The sequence below is a fragment of the Gorilla gorilla genome, chromosome 17, assembly GCF_029281585.2.
Source record: "Gorilla gorilla gorilla isolate KB3781 chromosome 17, NHGRI_mGorGor1-v2.1_pri, whole genome shotgun sequence".
In the NCBI taxonomy this organism is placed as follows: Eukaryota; Metazoa; Chordata; class Mammalia; order Primates; family Hominidae; genus Gorilla; species Gorilla gorilla.
The window spans coordinates 23,332,814-23,351,418 of NC_073241.2; the positions used below are offsets into that span (position 1 = coordinate 23,332,814).

At 35.5% G+C, this 18,605-nt stretch overlaps 1 protein-coding gene across 1 annotated transcript in view; it reads right to left on the reverse strand.

Moving 5' to 3' along the window:
• Window positions 1-3,574: 3,574 nt before the first annotated feature.
• Window positions 3,575-18,605, reverse strand: part of LOC129528443 (B melanoma antigen 3-like) — a 48,662-nt gene continuing 33,631 nt past the window's right edge. Inside the window, exons 4-5 of the mRNA XM_055368840.1 lie at window positions 12,183-12,345; window positions 3,575-3,657 (exon numbers count right to left, since the gene is read on the reverse strand). Of these exons, the coding sequence (XP_055224815.1) occupies window positions 3,607-3,657; window positions 12,183-12,345 (214 nt within the window). The 3' untranslated portion in view covers window positions 3,575-3,606. The remainder of the gene's footprint in view (window positions 3,658-12,182; window positions 12,346-18,605) is intronic.

Here is an 18,605-nt window from a genome sequence, read left to right on the forward strand (position 1 = left end):
ATACTTCAAGTATCAAAACATTTATTTTAAAAAACCTACCTTAGTTAAATTCTCTGTTTAAATGAAATGAAAGCATAAATTAACATACTTCAGCACAACTTAAAAAAACATAAAGTTATTAGCTAAGGTATATACATACATAAAGTTACAAATACAATAAACTTGGCTTCAGCCAAAGCTATAGCCTAAGGTAAACTTATAGTCTTAAATGTCCTTTTTCCTTAGGAAAGAAAATGAATTACAAATTCAACTTCATATTAAAGTAAAAAGGCAAGTAGAGGAACTGAGTGAAGATAAGAGTGTAAATATACAAATCAGTCAAACAGCAGAGTTTTTCCTTTCCAATGATAAGTCATTCAGCAAGAGAAGGAATCTGAACTACCTGAGGAAGCAGGCCAGAGTTCATCACAATCCTTCAGCCCTCAGGCCCCACTTCCCAGGTAGCCACAGCTGAGCACAGTTACCCAGCAGCTCTTTTTCCCCCAAGGAGAGAAAGCCCCTCCCCTCAACCCCCACCACTCAGGCAGACGTCTAGTAGAACTTGCTGAAGACCACAGCAGAACCTGGTAATACTGCTTGCAGTTCTAGGTGCCAAACCTCACTGGCGAGGACAGGGTGCAGGTACAGGATCTCTCTGCGTCTGCTCCCACCTCCTCCCCACGCCAGGGACCAGGGGTTCTGGCCACATCACCCTCCTTTCCCAGGCCCTCCACCTCCTCCCTAGAGAAAGCAGTTCCGAGAAGGGCAATGACAATGCTGTGCCTTCCACTCCCGCACACGGGCCATCACGCCCTCTCCAGCTCCAGGGAAAACCCGCTCCAGGCCCATGCAGCACCTGAGGGTCAACTCCATCCCTCAACCTCGCGACACCAGCAGCCCAGGAAGACTAAGCTTAAAAGCTAAACCGCACCTTGGATTCCAAGGGCTATCTCCACTACCCCACTGCCCCCAACCCGGCTCTGAACACCTCACCCTGAAGGGGCAGAAGCCAAGTGAGGTAGGAAGTTAGTTAATGAGTTCATCGGCATTTTTTATAATAGCTCAAAATTTTAACGACCCAAATGTTCACCAACAGGTGATTCAATACACAAATTGTGGTATCTCCAGCACTCAGTAATACAAAAGAATCACTACTGATCTGTGCAGCAATAGGGATGAATTTCAAAATAATTACACCGAGTTAAAGAAGCCAGACCAAAAACGAGTATATACTATATGAAGCTTTTATTAAAAATTCTAGGAAGTGAATACTAATCTATAGTGAAAAAGCAGACTAGGAAGACAGAGGGTTTGGGTTTGAACAGCCACAAAGCAAGCCAAGAGGCACCAGGAAACTTTGACGGTGATGACTATGTTCATTATCTTGAAGAGTGTACAGTTTGCTGTATGTCAGTTATATGTCAATAAAGCTGCTTTTAAAAAGGTGATGGTAATATATAGATTTGAATAGATATCCGATTTGTCTGTTCTCCATATAAAACGTACAGAGGATTTAAAAAAGTAAATAAACAACTTACTTTGCATTTCCAACCATTGGTTGGTACAGATTTCATAATTCGTTGAAGACAAAAAGTATGATACCCTTTGTCACACGTGTCACACACTAGCATCTTGCTATCTTCTCCCGATTGTCTAAAAAGTAAGATAGCATTAATGATGGCTTATCTTTAAACTTATGTTTTGCAACATAAGTAATCATGAAAATCATCAGTCCTGGGAACTGCACAGTTCATAAATACCTCAGTATCTGTTTCGTCTCTGCAGATAGTAACAGAGGTAACCCTGCTATAAGGATTGCCTCCTAAATGGTGATCTTTACTCAATGCTCACCTACGGTTAACTTGCTCTAGCCATTTTAGGATTCCTGCAAAGGAGGAAGGGTTGAGGCAAGATGAATAGCCTCTGATCTTTACTTTTAAAATATAATTTTTGAGAGGAAGGCGCTATAACTGCTAGGTGCTACTGTGTGGAAAGAACAAATCTTGGCACAGCAAATTGAAAAGACTGTCATATAACGTAAAGAGGATCAAATTTGGCATCAGATCTCTATTTGTATTCAGGCTGCTGTTTTCTAGCTGTGTCACTAAACAACTTAGACTAAAGCTCTCTGAGTTTCAGGTATAAAACGGGAATAATAAACATTACTGTGATAATTAAATGTAATGCAGTTTCAAGTGCTTAGGATGTCTATTAAGCAATTAAACGCTGAATAATTATTACAAAAGATGAACCTTGTCATAATTATTAAGAATTATAATTGAAAACCTAAAACCTTTCTTTAAACACTCTTCTGCCCCCAAAGATTGGGCCCCTGTCCTACAGCGTTATCTCTGTTGAGATTTTTGACTATAATCACTTTCAGATACTATGATTTTAAATTCAAGAGGAGGGGAAGAGAAAAAACGGGGAAAGCAAGAAGAGCTGAGAGAGGAATCTCTGAATGAAATCTGTGGGATAAACAGAAGTCAACAGGAAGATGGGTCAGTTGGCCTCCAATTATTATTCAGTTCAACCTCTCCATAAAAAGTCACATGTTTTATCTCTTCAGCTACATGGAAAGATCTTGGAGGACAAGTACTCTTCCTTCAAGTTCTTTTAATCCTTCCCAAGAAACTGATTGCAGATACAAGGTATTGAATAAATGTTTACTGAATATTTTATCTAATTTTTACCAAAATATGAAGGTACATATTCCTATTTATGTCACGTAACTCTAAGATATTGATGCTTATTTCTTATAAAACTAAATAATAAAAACAGGCTGATCATGGCAGTTGGGCATAATTCTTGCTGGTTTCAACAAAAATTCTCAGCCTGTAAATGAAGATGCTGGTAACATCCCCAAATTATCATGCTCATTAGAATCATGGGGGTGCAAGCGGAAATCACAGAAAAGACTGGAGAAATGACCAAGAGATGAAATACAATAGGAAAAGATAACCCCCTTACAAATTTTTAAATGCTACATATTTCATTTTCGAATTATGCTGACCAGGATCTATTCAAGGTGCCTTTTAGAGAGATGCAGATGTACATTAAAATAATAGTAGAAATTGTCCTTCCTGGAATGGAAATTCAAACACATGACTGACGTTTTGGCTCAACTCTAATTCTTCTACGTCTGTAGTAACAGGTTTAAATCCTATCACATCCCCTCCCCGGTGCCCCTGAAGACAAGCTACTTTATTCTTCTCATGCTTGTTTTAAATTGTTAATATCGCTTATTTTTTAAACTGTTGGTAAATTTAAATTAGCTCTTTAGACTACCAGAGCAATTTAAATGATTAAAATCAGTTTTGTTTAGACTTCTTTCAAAATAATATAAACGTTAATATCCAGTAATTTTCTTAAGTATGATGAAGTTACTCTGAATGAATACAGCCAAAATATGAACAACCTCTATTATATTACACAAACCTTTAGCGCCTAGTAATAGGGTCCCTCTTAAACCCAATACACAGCTTTGAATTGAAATGAAAACTTACTTGCAATTCTGGCACACTTTGCACTCAGGACATTGCCAACCTGCACGTTTTAATGGAGTAACCGCTATATCCAGGCACATTCCTTGATAGTGCTGACCACAAGTAATACAAAAGAACTGATCTAAGAGGTCTCCCGGGCTGTCGCACACTGCACAGTTTGCATCTTCCTTCGCTATAATTAACAGTAAAACAATGAAATTGTTGTATAAGAATTTAAATTTTTTCTGACTATACAGTAAAATCATTTGAAAGGATTTGCATCATGAACCTTTCAGACATTTGAAGTTATTCACCTTGAATTGTCATCTAATCAGAAAGAGGCATCAATAAAAACACTGTAGGGTATTTAATCTAAATGTAACCACATTAAATTTAATCGTATAGTTTTGCAATTATTTGTGGCTATATCTACTTGAGACCATAAGCAGGTCTTCTTTAATTTTCTATTCCTAATGCCAATGATAATGCTGGACACCTAATTAATGCTCAATATATGCTCACTGGAAAGAACCAAACAAGGAAAATACCAACTAAGAAATGCTTTGCAGTGTAACATAAACATTTTCTTTGAATGTTAAATATATTTTGAAATTACAAAATCAGACAAGAGACAAAATTAAGAAACGTTAATATCAATTAGACTAAGATGCTTCTTAAGCATAAACAGACTATTCAAATCACATAAGGGCTTTTTTTTAATTACTGGAAAATGTCTTATGTGGAAGAACATTAAAGACAGAAGCTACATATTCATACACAAACACATTACTTAATATACTAATTATATATTCTTCTATATTAATTTCTAGTTGTAAAAGCATTAAAATCCACATCATTATGGGCATCATCCATCCCTAAATGTGGATTAAAAGAAAATGTACTAACAGTTCTTTTACCATAGAAAACAGAAAATATAAGGATAAACTGCCCTGCGAAATATACAGTTAAACTTATGCATATTGCAAAATAAGAAGGAAAATAATGTATTCTAAAATCATACCAATCTTAGATAATGTATAAAAAATATGCCTGTATATAACAAGTATCACAAAGTATATGAATCTTTTCATTTTTCGAAGGTTTGATCATTCCTATCTACTATTCTGACTCATATGTTCTTTCTTTTCCAGTCAAGCTTATCATACCAACCTTCGATAATATATATAAATATGCCTGTATTTAACAAGTATCACAAAGTATATGAACCATTTTTTTTCCTTTTTTTTTTTGAGACAGTTTCACTCTGTCACCAAGGCTAGAGAGCAATGGCGCGATCTAGGCTTACTGTAACCTCCGCCTCCCAGGTTCAAGGGATTCTCACGCCTCAGCCTCCCCAGTAGCTGGGATTACAGGCGTGTGCCACCATGCCCACCTAATTTTTATATTTTTAGTAGAGACGGTGTTTCGCCACATAGCCCAGGCTGGTCTCAAACTCCTGAGCTCAAGCAATCCTCCTGCCTCACCCTCCCAAAGTGCTGGGATTACAGGTGTGAGCTACCGCACTCAGACTTTTTTCCATTTTTTGAAAGTTTGGTCAATCCTATCAATTTCTCTCTGACTCATACATTCTTTCTTTTCCAGTCAAGCATCTTGAAACAGAGTAAAAATATATTTCTTTTATTTGTACCGGAGTCTGCAAACTTTTCCTGAAAAGGGCCAGATAGTAAATATTTTAGGCTTTGTGAGCCATAGCAGTCTCTGACAAAAAGTCAGACCTTTTGTTTTTATTTACACTCTTTTAAAAATGTAAAAATAATTCCTCGCTTGAGGGCAGTACAAAAACAGGCTTCAAAATGTGGACGCTGGCTGGACCTCTGACATACTTCACGAAGGCTGGCTTAGCACCTAATACTCATCTGAAGCTACATTAGTGAGGCTGCCAATGCCCATAGGAAACCCGATTTAGTCTTTGGCTTTTTTGCACTTTGCAGCATTTGCATTGTTAGCCACTCCCACATTAAAACGCCCCTTTCCTTAGTTTCTATCATGGCAACTCTCTCCTAATTTCTCCTTAGTTTTCCCCCACTTTCATCTCATCCTCCTTTGTTGGCTTTTGTACCTATACAATCTTTCTAAATGCTGGAGTTTCTTAGGATTTCATCCTTTTCCTTCTTTCCTAATCCCCCATAGTTTCCCTTTGTGATCACATCAACTCTCATGCCATAAAATGCCACCATGATTCCTAAATCTGTATTATTGGCCCTAGAATTCTTTCATAAACCCCAAACCTTTATTCTTCAAGTCTTACTGGATCTCAATAGCCAGGTGTTCTAAACACTCAATCTCAACTGCTCTAAAGTGAAACTTTTTTAAAAACCCGAAACATCATCCATTTTTCTCAAGAATAGATAAAGGCAGAAACCTTAGTATCATTGTTGACTCTGAACTCAGCCCTGACCCAACACATCCAGCCAGATCCCAATTCTCATGTATTAAACTTCCTACACATAATTCTTCCTTATATGTTTATAGTTTAGTCTATCATATTAGGTTGGTGCAAAAGTAACTGCAGTTTTTGGCATTACTTTTAATGGCGAAGACTGCAATTAGCTTTGCACCTACCTAATACTCTGTCTCGCTAACTGCAGTATCTTCTGCATCAAATCATCTCTACTTACGGTTCTGACATCCTCTCTAAATCATTTTCTACACATCCAGAACAATCTTTCAAAAATGTAAATCTAACTGTTAACCTCTTTATAAATTAAAACTCCACCAATACCTCATTTTTCACCTAAAAGAAAATCAGAATTTTCAAGTATGAGGCAAAAAGGTCCTTATCTCCCTTTCCAACTGAATCTCAGAACCACTCACTATTTCGTGGTCATGGTGGGTTGTCTGCCATGCACCTCACATAACATGCTATTCATGTCTGTGTGCTTTTACACATTCTGTTCCCTCTGCTTGAAATTTTCTTTTTCTGCTGTGCTCCCAGCCTTCAAAACTCTGCTCATGGCTGGGAACAGAGGCTCACGCCTGTAATCCCAGCACTCTGGGAGGCCAAAGCAGATGGATAACTTGAGGTCAGGAGTTCGAGACCAGCCGGGCCAACATGGTGAAACCCCATCTCTACTAAAAATACAAAATTAGCAGGGTGTGGTGGCACATGCCTGTCCCAGCTACTCAGGAGGCTGAGGCAGGAGAATCGCTTGAACCCAGGAGATGGAGGCTGCAGTGACTAGAGTTTGTGCCATGGCACTACAGCCTGGGGGACAGAGTGAGACCCTGTCTCAAAAAAAAACTCTGCACATTATTTCCTGAATACCTATTACCACACCCAAATACCCATTTAGTTGTTGAATATTACTTTTACCCATATGCTTACAAGAAACTTCTGTTACATAATCATTTATTTACAGCACAACTCTGTGAATCCTTGAAGGACAGGGGCCTTAACTTTTTTTTTTTATCCCCAACTGCCTAACATGAATCAAGTCTTATTGAACATATTTTAAGTGAAGGACTTACTGCTAAAATCACTTTTAAATGGCTCTTTAAGTGACAGGTATTTAAAATAAATCATTAATCTAACAATGGAAGCATCATAAATTGGTTCATTTTTGATAGAAAAGACATAACTGGGATGTTATGTTTCTTAATATTAAGAGAGTACTAGTATTTATCTTTCAAAATATGTACATTGAAAAATTGATCTCTTTTTGCTCACCGTAAAACTTTTAAAAATTGGGGGAATACTCAACTAATTATCAGAAACTAATTATCAGATAATCAATTCATTTTTCTATTATACTCTCCTAGGAACACTAAAATGCTTCTGTGAAACTTTCTAGAGTTTGCTCCCCTGACACTTCAAGTTGCCATGGTAGCTACTAGCGACATGTGGTTTCTGAACAAGTGAAATGTAATTAGTTCAAATCGAGGTATGCAGTAAGCATAAAATGCACACTGGATTCCAAAATCTTAATGGGGAAAAAGTATCTCAAAATTTGAAATATTACTATTTTGGGTTACTGAATTAAATAAAATTTACTACAATTGTTCCCAAATGTTTCCTTTTCCTCAAATTTTTAACATACCCACTAGAAAAATTACTTATGTTGCTCACATTATATTTATACTGCACAGCACTGTTATATACAACAAAGTTCACTCTGCAACAAGACAACTGTCATTGTCACAAAAATCACTTTTTAGACTATGATGATCTCCACCAATTCCTTACTGACAACCTTGCTGTCTTATCTGATTACTATGGATCATTGGTAATAAATTAGTCAAAGAAAAACATCCATGTAATACATCTGGGGCAAAAGCACTTAATATGCCTTATGTGGAAAACAATATTATTTTTAAAAGCACTACACAAAGAAATGAGGTTGGTTCCAACCCTCCCAGTCAGGGAGAAGATGTGTGGGAATACTGAAACAACCTTATGGAGGTCATGTATAAGAAGATTATCGATACTACTGGATAGGTTTGGTGTCATCACAGAAATTAAATATGAATATTTAGACACACATGTCTGTAAGCCAGAGACATTAAGTTTAAAGCAATAATCAACTAAGAAATTTTTCTTTAAACAGTTGAAAAAGCAAAAAGACAGGCTATAACTAAAGATAACTTAAGAGGGGAGAGGAGTAAAATCCAGGTCTATTTGGCTTCTAAGATCAGGCTCTTGACTACTAATCAAATTGACTCCTCAGTAAACTTTACTAGTGATCAATGAAAGTGATGAGTATTTGAGTATACACAAAAGTAGACATGAAATGCCAACAGTGGCATACAATGAAGCTAAATGGAGTAAAGGGAGCAAGGTTCTTATGGCAGGAGAAAAGTGAGAGGAAACAAAATGATCATCTTTAGAGAAGGTCATTTCCTAAGAGACAGCTGTAAAAAGAGAAGAGATAAATAAAAAAGACAAAAACATTGAGCATAAATTAGAACAGAGCTTATCACAGATCCTTAAACTTGATGAAACTATTGCTTAAGAAAGCCCAGACAACACATAAGAATAAAAGCATTGGTGAACATCAAGAAAAGTCAAAATAGCTGTCATATAGTGTAAATTGAAGAAGGACCAAATCAGCATTGCTTTCTAATTTCCATCACACCCTACCATCTGCCAATTTTCATTACTGGCAGGACACTGGGCTGAGTGATTTGTCTATAAAAGAGAATCTCTGGAAAGAAAAAATAAATCATGGATGTCATCCAAAGAGGCTAGACCATATCATTGGCAGGTAGATAAGAAAGGTCAGAAGACTGACAGAATTTAGGGTAAAAGAAAAGCAGCAGGACTTAATGCCAAGAAATACAAAGATAACCAAAGAAAAGAGGCTGGAGTTAAAGCTTAAGTGAAGTAAAAGGAATTAAAGCTAAATGATGAGTAAATACATTGAGGAACAGGGGGTGAATTAAGATATGTAGCATTTCCATGTTTAAACCTTGCAAAAACTTCTCATTGCAGACTGAACAGAACCCAAACTCCTTCCCTTGCTTACAAGCCTACATGATCTAGCCTTTGTTCACCTTGATGATGTCTCTACTACCCCCACCTAGTAGGCTACTATGCTCCAAGTAAAATGACATGCTGTCTGTTCATGAATCATGCCAAGTCCACTCCTCAAGGTCTGTGTAGTGGTCAGTTCCCTCTCCCTGGAATGTTCTTTCCTCTTATCTTGCATGATTGGCTTCTTACCATTCACTTTTCCTATTCAGGAAGTATATCTGGTTGTATCTCCTAGATGGATTTTTAGTGTAAAATTTCCAGACAAGGTTAATGTATCCTTGTATCATCATGAAAATAATGTTGCAACAATGACCAGCCATTTACCTATGACACAGCACCCTAAAAGTGTTTCCTGATGAAAATCTTGGCCTTCTTCGCAGATACTCTCTTTAGTGGATTTCTTTATAATGAGATGCATGATTTTGTTAAATTTCTCAACTTTTATAAAAAGATGTCAACCTTACTCCTAACTCAGTCAACTATCACAGCTACTGCTCTGCCCTTTAGGAAGCAACAGAAAATACATATACTCAATATGTATTATCATTCTCATAACTTAAGCCTTAGATAGGAGGTAAAATAACTACCCTTTTTAAAGCAATTAATATATACAAGGCACAATGTTATGTGAATTCCATTCATTGTTTTCATTTAACCCTCATAATAACACTATGATTTCAGACAGTATCATTTTAAAAGCATAAAAAGTAACTTCTGCCATGACACACAATTAGGATAGGAAGAAATATTTATAAAAGATGTTAAAAAGGTGACAAAACATCCTATCTGCAATATTCTTTAAATTATATCCTTGGAACTTAATCCAAGATTATGATCGTCTTAACAGATGGGTCAGAACGCTGTGTAGTTAGAATGCACTGTTTAAGATCCCCAAGGAGGCCGGGCACGATGGCTCACACCTCTGTATCCCAGCAGTTTGGGAGGCTGAGACGGGCAGATCATGAGGTCAGGAGTCCGAGACAAATCTAGCCAACATAGCGAAACCCCGTCTCTACTAAAAATACAAAAAATTAGCCGGGTGTTATGGTGTGCGCCTGTAATCCCACCTACTTGGGAGGCTGAGGCAGGAGAAATCGCCTGAACCCGGAAAGTGGAGTTTGCAGTGAGCCAAGGCCATGCCACTGCATTCCAGCCAGGGTGACAGAGCGAGACTCCGTCTCAAAAAAAAAAAAAAAAAAAAAAAACAAAGGAATCTAATTTAGTCATTTAGGCCTTGATTTTATACCACTGACTTAGTTTGAAGGCTGCTATAAGAAACAGCCCTATGAAACTGGTATTTTTCTACTGCAAGTTGGCTACTTTAAGACAATTTTTCATTGCATTCTATCAAGGGATGTCTTATTATTATACCATTATATCAAGTGATGTTATAAATAGTAAGAATCAGATTAAGGGCTCATATGTCCTTTGTATTGACTGTTGAAAAGGTATGGGGCCAAATTTGTGGTTTGTCTGGAATTACATATTTTTGGGGGGTCTCTCTATTATCTTCATATTTATCCTATCTAAATTTTCCATTGCCAAATTTCCTTACTTATTTTTAGTTTTATCCTATTGCTCATGTATTTTTATGAGTCTCCATAAGTCTATTTTGGAAAAAGGCAGAGTACTCATAATTTTAGTATATCTTTTAGCTTTATGTTGCCATAAACCTTTCATTATATACATGATCAACAACAGCAAATTATCTCACCTCAGTATTTAGTTTATTATTTTACAAACTGATTTATGATTGCTAACATGTAACTGAAGGTATACACTATTAGAACACAGTTTTCAGTAGAAAGTAGCACTGCCATTGAGTAAAAAACTGTTCTAACATTAGAGCAACATTCTTATACAAGTTTGCATGTTGTTTACTGAGGTCTAAAGTATGACTACACAAAAGGCTGAATGAAATTCAGATTCTTACATACACATAAAATTGTTTTATTGAGATGACAAAGTATATTTATTATGCCACCCAGAATATAATCCACTCTGATAACTGCCAGTTTATGCACTTGCTGAAGTAACTCAGTACATAAATAGTAGCCACATCAGTCGCTGTGCATGAAAGTTCTTCTCTTCCAGATTGAAGAGTGTACAATCTAAAGCATTTTAAAACTTTAAATCCCTTATTAGCTTAAATATAATTTAAAATTTTAGTTTGCCTTACCTATAATTTGTCTGTACACTAGGTTACTAAGGGTGATATGATTACATATGTGGACACAAAATAATTTTAATGGAAAATGAAATTAGGGTACTCAACAAAGATAAAGGGTAATGATCATGTACACTAACCATATTTGAGATTAGTTTAAGCCTGGGGTAGCTATACTTATGTTTCACAGACCTGGAGAAGATAGGAAAAAAAAGCTTTTATCAACATTGCTAAGGAACAGGTAAAAGCTAACATTAGGTAACTAAGAGGTGACATAAAAAAGACTGAATAAAATATCATGGAAGTTTCATAATAAGATTGGAAATTCAATAGACTAGGAGAAAAAAGATCCCAAAATATACATGCTCATTGGGAAAACACATAGTAAGAAAAAGGAGAGATCTCTATTTAATGATACAATAGTAGAGTTATAATTTCCTGTATAATGTAAATTTCAAGCATTTAAACATTTTCATTGAATTATAAAATACTATTTGGAAAAGAAAGAAAAACAGCACAACTGCAGATTACAGATGACTAAGATAGATGAATCATGAAAATGTGCCAGCAGAGATTTCTATCACACCTATCAGGGATACACAATTTCCAAGAATTTCAGAAGTATTTGGTGTTCCTATTAACGTAAATCCTGAAATAACACCTGAGTGAACTGTCTTCTAATTCTTCAACTGGATGGCTTTTTAGTGTAAAAGATGTTGAATACTGATTGGCTTTTTAATAATTTTATAGTGTATGTCAGAAATACTGCACAGTCCCTATTTACATCTTTATACAGTGGTTTTTAAAATGTTTTAAGAATAAAAAACATGCAAACTTTATTTGATTTTTCTGAGGAAATAACTTTTTGGATTTAATTTCAATGAAACCGTTGATAACATTTCCCTACCCAACAATCTCTGGCAACGATCCCTCAGATTTTAAAGATTATGTATTATTACCTTTTAATACAAGTAGAATAACACTCAGGGAATTTACAACATTTGTTATTTTCAGTAAATACATTGGTTGAAGTTTGAAAGTCTATCCGTAGTGAACTTACATCTTTCAGGAGCTTGGTCAATGTGTTCTGGACAAAGCAGGAAGATGTGACTGAAATCCTGAAAGGAGCCGGCTCCCGCAGCACAAGGATAATGATACATCTGGGTACATTTCTCTTCACAGAATTTGATAGTGGCCCCAAAGCGCTTACAAAATGCACATCGCTGAAAGGGGTAAAGGAGAGAAATCTCTTTATAAAACCTTGAAAAGGAATATTCAAATATAAGCTGGGAAGGTATAAAAAACTCTCTGTGCATCACAAGTAAACAAATTGAACCTGCAAAATATTAAACAAAAGATTCGTTAAAAATAATAAAATCTACATTACTCAATTTAGTGCCTCGTGTGCTACGAACTCATCCTTCCATTCAAATTAGAAAGTTAGAATTTCATTCCTTATATTTTCAAAAATAAATTGTGAAGCATTTTTGAAACAAAACCTAAAGATTTTTTTTTTTAAAAGCAAATAGTAATATGGTTAAAGGGGCAGGTTTCTATATTGAGGATTATTATAAAGTTTTTAAATCCCACCAAAACTAGTAATAGGAACATATATTATTTATGAGACATATTACTATTTTTTACCCTGCCTAAAAATAAATACAAAATAAACTCATCAATTATAAGTTAACAGGGACACAAATGGTTAAAGACTCACAAAAAAAAAACAACAAAACTACATACTTCAATGTAGCAATCAACTTCAAATTTCTTAACAAAAGATGGAAATGTGGGGGAAAAAATTAGTCATCTGGTATCTTTCCCATTTCAACCTGCCTCCATTATCTTGCAAGTGGTAAAACGCACAGAAATAAGCCCCAAAGAAGAGGGGCAGTCTAGGGCAAGTGAACACATAAGAAGTCAGAAGAAATTATGTAAAATGTTGCATTTACTTATTCAGTTTTCCCTTAGAATGATTCACAAACTCTTCCTCATTCTCCCAAGCCCATTTTGAGCATTATTTTCTTTGAAGAGAGTCTGATGGGCCCTGTACTATACAGTATTAAATCTCTCTGTGGGAAATGACTAACATAAATTTTTGTTTACACCGTTACATGGTACCTACTTGATTATGCCATTACATGATCAGTTTACCTTTTTCTCATCCTAATCCAAGATCCTTCAATTGAGGCAACATACTATCCTTGTATCCAAAGCACCAAAAATGCTGCTTCAAACAGTCCCTAATAGATAGGTGTTCCTATACATATACCAAAAAGACTTAACTTTTGGTGATCTTGTTTGTGAGTGTGGCTCATAAACAGCTTAGCTGAGATAACTGGAGCCTCACGTAGCAGAGACAGTTGGACCCTGCTAACATTACTGTGGATATCTTCACATGTTACTACACTGACTTTATATTCTGCTAATTAACCAGGGACTACAGTAGTTAAAATTATAATTGTTTTCAATGTTTTCTGCGTAAATCTGTATCTCACATACTATCAAACTCTTCATCACTGTCATCAGTCTACTGCATTGAATCAACGTAACAAAGCTAAATGACTCCTGAGGGCTGAATCAGAAAGAAGAAAAGAAAGAGATACAAAACTTTGGCCGGCCTGGTGGCTCACACCTGTAATCCCGGCACTTTGGAAGGCCAAGGCGGGCGGATCACGAGGTCAGGAGATCGAGCCCATCCTGGCTGACACAGTGAAACTCCATCTCTACTGAAAATACAAAAAATTAGCCGGACGTGGTGGCGGGCACCTGTAGTCCCAGCTACTCAGGAGGCTGAAGCAGGAGAAGCTTCTAAATAACTCATAAACACTAATTACTGTTGTGACACTTTAATTTTATATAATATTTATAAGTATACAGAATAACATTTCAGTGCTATTTTGGCACTCAAGGGTATTAATGCATTAGAAACACAGAAAAAAATAAATATTTGTCTTCATTGATAAAGTGTAATAACCAGCTTTTACAAAACAGGTAATTTTTTATATTGTAACTCCCAAGGTATCTAAATATGTTTAGTGCATTAACAGAACCCAGAATTAACTGCAAATACAACACCTTGGTAGTCTAAATGTCCAAACAGAAAGGTCACATAAATGTCAAAAGAAAAAGTACAATCTGTTGAAAAATGTTTGTAACAACTCATTAACATAACTAATTTCTGCTAAATTGTTAAAATCTAAAATCGCTTATTTTGATACCATATGGCAAGTTTTGCAGAAGCCTTTTGCACTAAAAATAATCTTGGCAGATAAAATATAATGAGAGGTAAGTATATAATAACAGAAAATAATTTAAATTGACCAGCTTCTCAATGTCTTTCTCATTTTAGAAACACCAATATGTTCTCTTAATCATATCTGCAATGAAAAATATTATATTAGCTAAACTATTATGAAAAGTACTGGAATATATCTAACATACTAATTTACAATATCATATAAAAATATCAGTGAATAAAAGAAGGAAAATAAAACACTACATTTAGGGGAACGCCTCAAACCCATATGTTACAATTAAATAGCTAATGAAGAGCACTCGGCATTAAAAGAACATGTTTACTATATATACACAGTCTGGAATGTATCTTCCTACACCAAATAAAAAGGACTTGTAAAATCATAGACAATATCAAAGAATAGATTTCTACAGGGAACTTCTCAAATGTCAACACTCTTATATACTACACATAAAAGAAATCAAGCAAGTTAAGATATTAATAATATAATAAGTAATATATAATACATAAGTAACAATTACAAAGCAAATTAACATTTGGGGAGGAGGGATAAAGTAAACAGCTCTTGGCCGGGCATGGTGGCTCACGCTTTTAACACCAGCACTTTCGGAGGCTGAGGCAGGTGGATCATTTGAGCTCAGGAGTTCGAAACCAGCTTGGGCAACATGGTGAAACTCCATCTCTACAAAAAATACAATAATTAGGTAGGCATGGTGGCATGCACCTATAGTCCCAGCTACTCATGAGCCTGGGGTGGGAAAATTGCTTGAGCCCAGGAGGTTGAGGCTGCAGTGAGCTGTGATCACGCTACTGCACTCTAGCCTGGGCAACAAAAGTGAGAACTTGTCTATAAAAATTAAAAAAAAAAAAAGCCCTTAAATGGTTTATCAACTAAATGGTTTATTTGAATCAATAATGAAAATTCCTAGACAGCATTTTTTCTTTTTACTTCTATTCATCATTAAAAAGACAGGGAGTAAGAAAAGGAAAAAAAGTAACATGTTATAATAATATTTTCCCATATTAATCCAAGAACACAATAACAACAACAAAAATTCAGTGAGAACTCATATTACCAATTTTAAGAATGAGTCTGAGGAATTTTGAAAACTTTTATTTAATAGATTGAAATAATCTGTCAAAATGTATCTATAAAACACAACAGAATGAACAAAATTTCTGAGATTAAAGTTGTATCATAAAAAAATACCAAGAAGTTAAATATTCCACAGTTCATTTAATTAATTATCCAGTATTTATTCTGTACCAACTATAGCAATGGTTTTAAGCTACGTGCTCTAATAAATAAGTATTGTAAGGCTCCCCATGCTCCAAATTTGTTTTTAATCTTCACCAATCTGTTTCCAGTGTTAGGCAACTAGGATTCTCCCAGGATGCAGTAATAAAGAACAAAGATGGAAAGCAAGAGAAAGAGGTAGAATGACATGAAAATCTGATCCAGAAGGTGCAACGTCTGTTTTACATGAGTACCAGAAAGGGAGAAAATAGGAGGGATTATAATCACCAAAATTCTAAAGGAAAAGTTATGTATATATCTAATAATAAAAGCTAACATTTAATTAAGCATAATCCTCATTCAACAGATGAGGGACCTAAAACCCAAAGAGTCATTATCACTATTCCACTTATCTCTATATCCCTACAAAAATACTCACTCTTGATCTGTAACACTGCCTCCTTAAACTCCCTGAATGGCAGCTTCAGGTAAAAACTTCCCAGAAAGTTTGAAATAACAAGGATAAAAGGAAAATTCTTGGAGCCACATAAAAAAGGAAACAGAACATTACAAAAAAAGAAGAATCGGGCATCAGTTCTCATTACCAATACTGAATTAAAAAGAAACCCCCCAAAAATCATTATTTTCCTAGGTCTATAAAAAATTATTTAAAACCAAAATTTTAATGTCTGTTAAGCTAACATTCAAGTCCATGGATAACAAATGTAAATAGGTTAAATTCTCTAGTAAAAGGCAGCAACTTTCAAAATATGCAAAATATACTACTTAACACATACACATATTTTACATGTAACTATACTACAGACTTCATTTATGTATGTGTGTGTGTGTGTGTGTACACATATATAATATAAAATGAATGAAATACTTTGGATATTTGTCCCCACCAAAATTTCATGTTGAAATGTAATCCCCGATGTTGGAGGTGGGGCCTTATGGGAGGTGTTTTGGTCATGGGGGAAAATCCCTCATGGCTTGATGCTGTCCTTGCGATAACGAGTGAGTTCTCACAAGATCTGGTTGTTCAAAAGTGTATGGCATCTCCACCCGTCTCCTTTGCTCCTGTTCTTGCTATGTGAGATGCCTGCTCCCCCTTCTCCTTCCACCATTATTTCAAACTTTTTTTTAAAATTTATTATTTATTATTTTTTTTCTTTTTGAGACAGAGTTTCACTCTGTTGCCCAGGCTGGAGTGCAATGGCCCGATCTCGGCTCACTGCAACCTCCGCCCCCCAGGTTCAAGCGATTCTCCTGCCTCAGTCTCCTGAGTAGCTGGGATTACAGGCACCTGCTACCGCACCCGGCTAAATGATTTCAAACTTCTTGAAGCCCTCACCAGAAGCAGATGCCAGCACCACACTTCCTGTACTGTCTGCAGAATCATGAGCCAATTAAACCTCTTTTTGTTATCAATTACCCAGCGACAGGTATTTCTTTACAGCAACACAGGAGCGGCTATATATATATATATACTCATACATATGCACAATGCACAGTGACATACACAATTCAAAAACAGACTTGAGGGGAAAAAACACAAACGCTATCCAAAAAATGCAGGTACAGCAATAATTTCAAAGAAACAGAATTTAAACTAAAAAGCAGTGAACAAGTCAAAGATAATAATTCATAATAACATAAGTTTTATGTTACAGTGTAAATTCCAAAAGAAGCCATAGTCATTAAAGTTTATACACCTAATAAATATATGTCACATGTAGAAAGTAAAGCTGAGTAGAAATAACATGCACAGATTAGACTTTAACATAGCTCTCAAATCAGGATATTAAGTAGATATGAAATAAATAATAACAATGATCGGGTTTGATTCAAACAGACACATAAAATACACACAGATCTCTGAATTCCAAAAATAGAGAAAGCATTCTATTCAAATGTACATAGAATTTTCAAAAAAAAATTCACATGTATGGTCATAAAGAAATGTCCACATATTTTAAAAAGCAGGTATTTCCTAGGTTATATCCAGTAAAAGCAGATGCGTCCCTAGACCTAATACAATAAAAATTAGAAATTCACAATATAAGGAAAAACTTCCAAATCTATCCACTGGCAAAATTTAAAAGTCCTTTCTATATAACGGCAGAGTTTCAATCAAGAAGAAAAATCATGTATTATTTTTAAATGATTAAGAAACATCAAAAAAATCTCTGAGACGTGGCAAATGTTGTATTCAGAGGAAAAAAATATAGCTTCAAACATGCAAAACTGTAAGACTAAAGAATTACAATAAATAATGCCCGATTCAAAAATTAAGCCAATAAGAATCAACATATAATCCATGAGATTCGCAATCTAGGGAAGTAAACCCACCCTAATACTGTGTTTATTAAAATGCTGTTAATGAGATCCGAGGTTTAAACAACTGCTCACTTTAGAAAGTGAAATAAAGCTGACTGAAATAAAACCTAATCTATGAAATTATTCTGTATATGAATTGACCTGAAGTAATGAACAGTTCAATGACTGACTCATGACTCTTGTTCTGGTCCAGGCTAATCATTCTAGTTGGCATACTATTAAACACACATTTCTGATTGAAACATCTGCTAAAAAATAACATCAAACGACATTACAAAATCAAAATGGAGACTGCTAAGAGTGGGATTTTTCTCCTGCCAGTATCTTTCCTTTCTGCCACATCCTCCTCCCTGCTGCCACAGCAATCTTTCTAAAGGAATACAAATATATTCTGAATCACACGCAAACCCCTCAATACAGAATGTGTGGTAGGCAGTATTCTAAAATGCCCGCATACCACCAACCCCACCAAATTTCCTACCCTAATACAGAGGCTGTAAATATGATGAAATATCATGGCAAGGATAATGCCATTAATATATTATATGGCAAAGGAATTCTGCAGATATGATTAAAGCCACCAATCAACTGCCTTTCAATTAATCAAAAGGGAGATTTGTCTAATCTAATCAAATAACCTCTTT